This window comes from Mixophyes fleayi, chromosome 4 (assembly GCF_038048845.1).
Source record: "Mixophyes fleayi isolate aMixFle1 chromosome 4, aMixFle1.hap1, whole genome shotgun sequence".
Taxonomy (NCBI): domain Eukaryota; kingdom Metazoa; phylum Chordata; class Amphibia; order Anura; family Limnodynastidae; genus Mixophyes; species Mixophyes fleayi.
The window spans coordinates 264,537,228-264,547,900 of NC_134405.1; the positions used below are offsets into that span (position 1 = coordinate 264,537,228).

Genomic DNA, 10,673 nt, shown 5'->3' on the forward strand with positions numbered 1-10,673 from the left:
TTCACAAAATTAATAACACCATGCCAATACAGATATGAAATCAGACTTGGGTATCTTACAGTTCTGTTGATACTTCTTCCTCTCTTTGATGTGTCCTGTAGTTTGAAGAGATTCTTAGCTTTTATCCTTACACCTTCACTCTCCGAGTGTCTTTGTGCGTTTGTAAAGTGAAAAAAATTAGAGAACAAAATATAGTGACGTATCGTCATCTACAATTTATTGTTAAATAGGTATTGCGCTTACATTATTCTTTAAAAAACATTGTGGTATATACAATTTTTAGCCAACTTTCAATTTCCCGTGTAGATGCCGGGGCCAGGTAGGCAGTGGTTCCCGGTCAGCTGTCCCCTTGAGCTACGGGAGCCACGTGATCCTCAGGTGAGCTCAGGGAGGACAGAAACCTCGCGTGGAGCCCTTCTGCTCCATGGGAGGATTCTGTCCTCCCTGAGCTCGCCTTAGGACACCTGCATTACGGTTTGATAGGTGTACTGCCCCAGTCATGGTTTGGGAGCTGTAGCCGGAGCAGTGATTCGGAAACCTCCTCTACTGACACTGCTCCGGCTACAGCTCCCAAACCCGCCAGGAAAATTTGCGCCATTCAGAGGATCAATAGATCGCAGCGATGGAGCTGCTCTGCTACGAATTTATTTATTTCCAACATACTATATATATGCATTTAGATGATTACCAGTATACAGTTAATAGAGACCACACGGTAATACAATATTGTCATGTGTGAGACTCACAAAACCAAATGGTATATAGTTTAATAGGCAACGTCACACTCGCACCTAACTAGAATATTGATATCTGCCTAAACCCAACCCTCTGGATTTGGGTTTAGGCAGAAACCTGTAACTACAATCTAATCCCCAAGCGCCATCCCACTGCATCTATATATCTCACAATTTAAAAGAATTAAAGAAGCTGGACATGCATTGGGAAAGCTATTTGAAATGTTTTTAAATATTAAAATGCCTCTGTTTCTCAGACCTGTTTTTTTCTCATTTTTTTTTCAATTTTGTTTATTAGACTATTTTTGAGAGATGTGTCGACTAGGAAAAATGTTGGTAATTACTAAGGTGAAAGTGGGTACATACACATAGATATAAGCAGTCTACACAATTGATTACCGTCAAATTGGTCACTTATTGGAGCATGTGTAGTCAAGAATAGATCAATTCAGACCCAAAATCAACCGTTAAATATTGACATTTCAGTTCCAGTAATATACTTCCATCTGTACATGTGTGTCCAGAATCGCGAGATTCACCAAAGATCCCTGATACTAATGCTCAAAGCATTTGCCAGATAGAAATCTTTTGAATGTAGACTCGAAACAAGGACAGGTCAAAAAGATGGTCACTTATCGGTCTTTTGAAACTATTGAGTCTTCTCATCTATACTACCTTTTAAGAGTTGATTGCAATAGTAGGCAGCATGACATTATTTGTAAGAAGATAGATTTTGTGTTTGTTTATATATTTATTTTTTAGACTTTGTACTTATTTTTGTCTAATATATATTTTATGTAATATATATTCTGATACTGCTGAACAAAAAAGGATTATACATTAAATCAGTTAAATATTACCACCTGTTCTGCAGTGCTGCAGATATAAGACCTGTACTGATGCTTCTGCCATCTTCAGTGTTGGGAACAGAGGAAGGAGAAAGGTGTTGTCGTAATATGACCTTTTGTCTATGGCTGGTCCACTCTGAACAGCACAAATATATTTTGTGCTACTCTGTTCAAATCTGATTGTGGTGGGTAGTTTTAGCCATAGGCACAGGACTTCCTACGGCAGCTTCCCTCTGTCACCCCTAAAAATTGCTTGAACTTCAGGACAGGTAAGTCCTATGTACCTCAACCTCAACCTTCTGGCAATAACAGAAACATGGCTCATGCAATCAGACACTGCCTCACCTGCAGCACTTTCACATGGTGGCCTCCATCTCACCCACACCTCCAGACCTGAAGGCAGACAAGGAGGTGGGGTTGGACTACTTCTCTCCCCACAGTTCTACCAAATGTCCCATCACTCACGTTCACATCTTTTGAAGTACATGCTATTCGCATTTTTAATCCATTCTCACTACGTGTTGCGGTGATCTTATCGTCCCCCTGGAGCACACCAACAATTTATTGAGGATTTCTCTGCATGGCTCCCTCACTTCTTATCTTCAGACATCCCCACCATCATCATGGGTGACTTCAACATCCCCATTGATAACCCACCTTCCAAAGCTGCTTCCAAACTACTCTCTCTAACATCCTCACTTGACCTCTCCCAGTGGATTGAATCATCTACTCATAAGGATGGCCACTGCCTTGATCTTGTTTTCTCTAGACTATGCTCAGTTTCTAATTTTATTAATACACCCTTCCCCCTCTCGGATCATCACCTTATCAGCTACACTCTCACCCCCACTGCTCTAACCTCTCTACTGTCTAACTCAACCAAGCCTCCTCATACTCGTAGAAATCTTAATTCTATCAATCTTCAACAATTTTCCACCTCTCTCCAACACCTTCTCTCCCCTATCTCTACATTCTCATCCCCTGAGATGGCAGTACCTCATTTTCACCTAACCTTAGCAACGGCCCTTGATCAAGTGGCTCCAGCGACACTTCATACTACACGTCGACTTCGATGTCAACCGTGGCACACCAAAGCAACACGAAATCTTCAAAAACTGTCCCGTAAAGCAGAACGTCACTGGCGTAAATCTCGAAGCTCTAATGACTTCTTCACATATACTTCTGTCTACCACTCCTATCGAAATGCTCTGGACACTGCAAAACAAACATACTTTCAATCTCTTATCTATGCTCAGGCTTCTAACCCCAAACGCCTTTTCAATACATTTAATCATCTTCTCAATCCTCCCACCCCGAACCCTCCATCTACTATCAGTGCTCAGGATCTTGCTTCCTACTTCAAGGACAAGATTGACAAGATCAGACTAGAAATGGTATCCTCTTCCTCAACAAGCCATCAGCTCATTTCCTTCCCACTACCCTCTGACACCCTTTCTTCATTTGACCCCACAAATGAAGAGGAAATTTCTACGCTCTTCTTATCTTCCTACTCTACCTCCTGTCCTCTTGATCCTATTCCCTCGCAAATTGGTAGATCCCTGTCTTCTGTGCTCATTTCACCTCTAACTCAAATCTGTAATCTCTCACTCTCTACTGGCATCTTTCCATCACTATACAAGCATGCAGTGATTACTCCTATTCTAAAAAAACAAAACTCCGACCCAAACTCTCTCTCAAATTACCGTCCCATCTCTCAGCTCCCTTGCCCCTCCAAGCTTCTAGAGAGACTTGCCTACACTCGCCTCACACGCTTTCTTTCCACAAACAACCTGTTGGATCCTCTTCAGTCTGGCTTTCGTTCTCAACACTCCACAGAGACTGCGCTGACCAAGGTTGTTAATGATCTGATCACTGCTAAGACTGAACGCCATTACTCTCTCCTAATTCTCCTTGATCTCTCGGCTGCATTTGACACCGTTGACCACTCTCTTCTCATACAAACGCTGCAATCCCTAGGTCTTCAAGACACAGTTCTATCCTGGTTCTCATCTTACCTCTCTAATCGCTCTTTCACTGTTAATTTCTCTGGAGCCACCTCTGCTCCGCTTCCCCTATCAGTTGGAGTACCACAAGGCTCGGTGCTAGGTCCTCTGCTGTTCTCTATCTATACCGCTTCTCTTGGAAATCTAATAAGTTCCTTTGGCTTTCAGTATCATCTCTATGCGGATGATACCCAAATCTATCTATCCTCTCCTGATATCTCGACATCTGTGTTGTCCCGTGTAACTGACTGTCTTTCTGCCATTTCATCTTGGATGTCCTCTCGTCAACTCAAACTTAATCTTTCTAAAACAGAGTTAATAATATTCCCACCCGCCAACAAGAGCATACCTGACATTTCTATCTCTGTTGATAACATGACCATAAATCCCACCCCACAAGCTCGCTGCCTAGGTGTAATCCTTGATTCACGCCTATCCTTTGTTCCCCACATTGACTCTATATCTAAATCATGTTACATACATCTAAAGAACATTTCCAGAATCCGCACATATCTCACACAAGACACTGCTAAAACCTTAATTCATGCACTAATCATCTCCCGCATTGACTATTGCAATTCCCTCCTTACTGGTCTTCCCAAAAACAGACTCAGACCCCTAAAATCTATTTTGCATGCTTCGGCAAGACTGATTTTCCTTGCAAATAGCTATTCCTCTGTTGAATCACTCTGTATGTCTCTACACTGGCTGCCTGTCTTCTACCGAATCCAATATAAAATACTTTTACTAACCTACAAGGCCATCAACAAAGCTGCACCAACATACATCTCCTCTCTTGTCTCAAAATATCTCCCAACTCGGCAACTCCGTTCTGCAAAAGATCTGCGTCTCTCATCCACCCTCATTACATCCTCCCATTCCCGGTTACAGGACTTTTTTCGGGCTGCACCCACTCTATGGAAATCTCTCTCTCGCACAATAAGACTCTCCTCTGTTCTACAAACTTTCAAGCGTTCTCTGAAAACCTACCTATTCAGACAAGCTTATAATATTCCTCAACCACCATCTTAACCTCACTACCTTTAGCCTGTTACACAATTTCACACAAGACAACTACCCCCGGACCAACATTGTTGTGTGACAGGATCATTTAGCTTATGAGTCACCCTACCTTTGCAGTCTGGCTGGGCCAAGATGCAAAATGTATACTTAACCTCATGTGTCAATCTCCCATTGTCCCATAGATTGTAAGCTTGCGAGCAGGGCCTTCTCACCTCTTTGTCTGTTTTACCCAGTTTGTTTATTAGTTTATTACGTTTGTCCCCAATTGTAAAGCGCTACGGAATATGTTGGCGCTATATAAATAAATGATGATGATGATGTACACTCTACTATAGTGTTTAGATAGCACTTGGAAATAGGATAGGGATTATATATGCAAAATAAAGAGTGGTTAGCCTTAAAAAACAAAATGGTACATATCTGATTTTGTGAATAGTTATGCTTTTATTACAGAGTAACTTGCATAAAGGTTCCACATTGCTAGTGCTCTGAAATGTGATTATTTTGCTTATTTTCCCTCAGCCTTTTGAAGTGGACTTGTCCCATGTGTATTTGGCTTACACCGAGGAAAGTTTGCGTCAGTCCTTAATGAAGTTGGAGAGACCAAGAACATCAAAAGGAAAATCAAGACCCAAAACTGGTCGAAGGTGTTTATATGCCTTTTATTCATGGTTGAAACATAGAACTGCTGGAGTTAGTACAGTTTGCTTCAATTAGAATCCACAATCAGCAAGGAAAATGGAAGGGACTAGATAAATTTCAATAAACTCTATTCCTAATCATAGTAACATGTTTCACTGTCCAAACTCCATACTATCACTGCTTATTAGTACACTGTATTGAAGTCAATTTATTGTCTCTTCTGTTAAGAGAACATGTGGTCAATCCTCAAGAGGCGGGTGGACAAACAAAAACCCACAAATTCTGACAAACTCCAAGCATTGATTAGGCAAGAATGGGCGGCCATCAGTCAGTATGTGGCCCAGAAGTTGATTGACAGCATGCCAGGGCAAATTGCAGAGGTCTTCAAAAAGAGGGGTCAACCGTGCAAATATTGATTCTTTGCATAAACTTAATGTAATTGTCATTAAAAGCCTTTGACACTTATGAAAAGCTTATAATTTTACTTCAGTATACCATAGCAATATCTGACAAAAAGGTCTAAAAACACTGAAGCAGCAAACTTTGTGAAAACAATTACTTGTCATTCTCAAAATTTTTGCTCCTGACTGTACAGCCAGCAGTGTGTGTGTTAGACCACTGGCCACCAGTCTGACCAGTCCTGGCAGGTGTGGGTAATCACCTTTTTCAATATTATTGCATAAGTATTACAACTGCCCCCAGCCGGCTACTTCGTAATCTCAAGTGGCTGGCAAAATTGTCTGGGGAGAGCACTGTACTACACAGGGAATTCAGGTCAAAATGATATGTGATGTCTAAAGATGCAGACCTCTTTTAAATTAAAGACTTGCTACTTATGATGAATTGTGGTCCCAATTTTGAGAAAAGTATTTCATTTTAAATTGGAAAAAAAACAAAACAAACCATTTTACACCAGGATTAGAATGCCTCTCGCCAAATACAAAAAATAGAGTTTTGCAGGTAATCAGTGATTCAATATAATGTATGATTTTCTCTTGGAAAAAAAACAACATAATGTTTTATCAGTTTGTTATACTGAAAGCTGGCCTATCTAAATATTTACATGATAAGTTATTAAAATGTAGCTAAGGGCAGCAAAAATCACACTATTCAAAGCCAGCGGTCCAAACACTGCAATACAATTTTCTTTGATTGTAACTTTCACTACATCATATTACCCACTTTTAGGGACTTTGTCACGTTGGCCCTGTTAGCAAAAGGTAAATTGGAAGTATTAATGGCAGTAACTATACACAATTTAAAGCTTGCAATTTACTTACCCAGAACTTGTCTTTAAAGCTGGGTACACACTTAAAAATCTTTCGACCAGTTTGTTATCACTAACGATTTTACAAACGACTGAAGTTCCAATCAGACTGCCAATTCATGTGTACTACCTTCAGATCTGTGCTCTTTATCTGGTCATTCCTGTCACTGATTTGCACACAAAATAAACTTTGACTTTTCCACCATGTCATTATAAATTTCGTTAGCTTCTGTAACTCTGAAAAAAAATATTCCACCTCAGAACGAATGGACGAATTAATCCACCTTCAGCACTCTCTACATTTAACAACTTTACTGGGGATTTATTTATCATTGCTCTGATAAAAATAGCTAGAAATTACAAATGATTTAGAAATGAATATCTAACTACCTTATTTTTGCATCGAATATGAATTCTTTTCTGTAAATTACTAACTTGTTAGACTTTACATATAATAGGAACATGATTACACAGTCACAGCTCTTATACTTCACATTTAAAACCTATATAATTCTTTATTTATAAAGCTTTGACAAATTATGCAGGGCTATACATATTACATACAGTGACCTGAAATAGAAGATAAAAATTAAGCCTAATAATTTGAAGCAAGCGAACCCTACTAAATTTAGTTTTGCAGATGTAACTACGTAGACATTTGATTTACATTAACTAACATATTTTTTTAGGATTCATTTTACTTAAAAACAACCTGAGTACTAATTCATTTCGGTTCCAATGCACAGTGCAGTCACTTTCAATAACCTACTATTTTTTTTTACATATCAGATTTCTAGAATTGTTAAATGCATTCTTTTCCTTCTTTATTCATATTGAATAATAATGTTTTCATTTTTTTCCTCCTATAGGAAGCGTTCAGCAAAACCAGAAGCCGTAATTGACTCATTATTACAGTAGCTGTTCACTATACTGGACTATGAAGAATATTCTGTGCTGGTGTAATAAAAGCCTAAAACTAAATTGTTTGCAATGTAAAATGCTCTGTGGAAGATTTCTTGGCATACCACTTTTAAGCTGTGTAGGATATTTGATGTGTTGCAGAAAGAACGTTTAACAATTGAAATACTTTTGTTTTACTATGCTATTGTGACATGTCTTACTGTCATAAGTACACAAATGCTTTTTACGCTTCATTTGCTTTTATTACATACACATTTCATCCTGTTGCATAGTCATAATTTAACACGTTGCCTACAGCAAGCTCCCTCAGCCAGCTATAAATAATACTTCAAATAAAATCCATTTTTAGTCACTTTAAAAGTTCTACTCTATTCTGCTATTTGCTATAATGGCTCTATAACCCTGGGACACATAGGTGGAGCTCAGATTGAGAAACCCTAACCTACACTCTAATGAAATCCCACCCTTTTTATGTAAAGCAGAAGTCGACAAGTTACTTCCCATAGCTACAAGATTGTTTACATGAAAATGATTCATGACACTTTTTCCCAGTTTATATTATAATGTAGCTCAAAAATTGTTGTTTCTGTGGGTCTGTGCGAAAGTGTGTAGGCTTTTTATTCTGACTAAGTTACTGAAATCGCATGTGGATACCAATATAATATATTTCCTAATATCTATTGAGAAAAGGAAGATTATAGAACAATATAATTTGGGTGTATTTCCATTTCTATAGTAATAACATGATTTGTGGTATTCTTTCAAGCTGTTATTATTAAGAGAAAGATGTGACCTAAATGTTTTATTTCTCCCATTTTTCTGACTGGTCATTCTGTTCCTTGATGACAAGCACTCATACTTTAAAATGTGTTGGTTGTATTCATGAAAAGACAAAATTACACAAACTATAGTTCAGCCCTAGCCCTTATGAAGTCCTAAATACACGTATAATAATTGTCATATGTACAGCATGTTGCTTATCTTTTTTTTAAAATTCATATTATATGTCTCTAATTAGCTGGTTGTTCTTCCTCCATTTCCTTTCCATTTTATCCATTCTGTCCAATCGGCAAGTGCACCTCAACTAAAATAAAATCATGTTTCAATTGGGTCTACCTCACCTCTCTGAATTATAATGTTTATTTGTTAGATTATAATGTTCCACTTGCAATATAGATAGCAACACAATGTAATCATCAGTAACCTTACACCTATTTATTTTATGTATATTTGTGTGTATACTTATGTACAGTTTTTATTGTGTTTTTTGTTTTTGTGAATATAGCAAAGCAACTAGTGGCCTATGTGAGTTGTTTTTATTTTCTTTTTTCACAAAACATTAGACAAATGTCTCTGCTTAGAGATTTTAAATAAGATAATGAGTAGGTAAGAATATATGAATCCCAATATTGTAATAATCTGTAACAGATGTTATTTTACTCTATTGTTACCTCCACCGAGAACAGCTGCAGGGGAGAGGGACCCAACTATTTTTTATTATTGTCCTTTTTTCAATAGTAGTGAATCCTACTAGCCATTCACTTTAGAAAGTCTGTAGTTTGTGTTTTTTGTCTCCTGCAACTCAAACCACCCATGTGTGGTGATAAAGATTCATGAGATAACATTTTACAATATGTGCAGAGGTAGCAGATACTGAATTTGGTTGGAGACTAGACTTATACCGCTTTCATACTGCCGCCCCGGCAATATCCCGGGTTTTTCAAGCCGGGTTTTTGCCGGGGCTCGGAGCGTCCCAGCTCAGAAACGCCATTCATACTGCACCTCGGACCCGGGAATTTCCCGGGTTGACCCCATTCATACTGCACAAGTTTGTGCCCTGGCAATTTGTGGGAGTCATCACCAGACCAGTTTTCATTGGCTGAAAACATTTTTTTTTTTGTAATAGTCTGCTTTTCTGCTGTTTTGTCCATAAAGATGTGTGAGTGTATCTTATAAGATATTTTAATTTTTATTGTTCCGTTGTATCATTTGTAAACAATCAGACATTTCTTCAGTGCTTCCACCAATTCCGTTCTGTACTGCTCACCGCTCCGTACTTTACTTTAGTCACCTATGTAAAGTATGTGCGACCTTTCTCTTTCGTTTGTTTCTTATAGTGTGGATGATAGAAGTAGTTGTTTCAGTCCATACTGTTGTTTTCCTCGAGTTTTTTTTTCCTGGTTTTATGTATGCAGTTAATGTAAATATTGTGAGCATTACAGGTCAGACAGCCAATCAGCTTGCTTTCTGTGCAACCCGGGTTGAAAAAGTCATGGTGCAGGCAACCCGGGTCCAACCCGGGAATTACCCCTCAATAAATCCTGGGTTGAAGACCCGGGTTTTTAGACCCGGGATTTTTGACTTGTATCATTCATACTGCACCAAGACCCGGGTCGTTTGAGCTCGCCCCGGCAAAAACCCGGGATTTTGGTGCAGTATGAATGGGGTATTAATTGTTACTGCATTCAACATCTTGAAGATAGCCAAACTCAAGCTGATATGTCATATAAGGCAATCTTATACTTTGCTTTCAGGTTGCTGAAATACAATAAAAGCTGAGGAAGCACAAGTACAATGTATGTGTACATTTTGAATCAACTTGCGTACTATGTAGTATGTGATCTTCAATATGTGGATTCTTATAGATAGGCAGTTTACTTGTGTACATATTATTTGTCCTGCTTTCAGAGTAGGCCTGAGTGGACATCCGTCCATATATAGCAATTCAAATCTACAGGAGAAATACCACCATAACCAATTTTCAGAATTAGATCTGGTTATTAGTGATACTAATGTCATCTGCAAGCACACATATTGTGTGCTTGCATTGTTGGAAAGGGGTCAAGAACTGTAACCTTTTATTTCATTTACTTATTGCTATGTTACGACATTAGGCAGCATGTTCCATTCATAACTAGTTTCTGTGTGAGTCTGACTCCCTAAAAATAAACTCTACATGTATTCTGAAACTGTGTACCTGCTTTTATTTGGTTTCACATGACATTGGGCTAAAAGCCTCTGTGGAACTTCCGCTCACTGAATGTTTTTTTGTTTTGTATTCTCTGTAAACTCTGAGTATGTTGTGTGTGAAAATCTCAGGAGATCAGCAGTTCATTCCATGGTCAAAGTCACTTGGATCACATTTAATTCTGGAGTTTGGTCTTGAACCTCTTGACCATGGCTGCATGGTTTTATGCATTGAGTTGATGCCACATGATTGGCTAATTACATATTT

At 38.6% G+C, this 10,673-nt stretch overlaps 1 protein-coding gene across 1 annotated transcript in view; it reads left to right on the forward strand.

The window, feature by feature from the left end:
* The window catches only part of KIF3A (kinesin family member 3A), a 78,582-nt gene extending 68,175 nt beyond the window's left edge, over nucleotides 1–10,407 (forward strand). Inside the window, exons 15-16 of the mRNA XM_075206004.1 lie at nucleotides 5,111–5,255; nucleotides 7,387–10,407. Coding sequence (XP_075062105.1) covers nucleotides 5,111–5,255; nucleotides 7,387–7,435 — 194 coding nt within the window. The 3' untranslated portion in view covers nucleotides 7,436–10,407. The remainder of the gene's footprint in view (nucleotides 1–5,110; nucleotides 5,256–7,386) is intronic.
* Nucleotides 10,408–10,673: the final 266 nt, after the last annotated feature.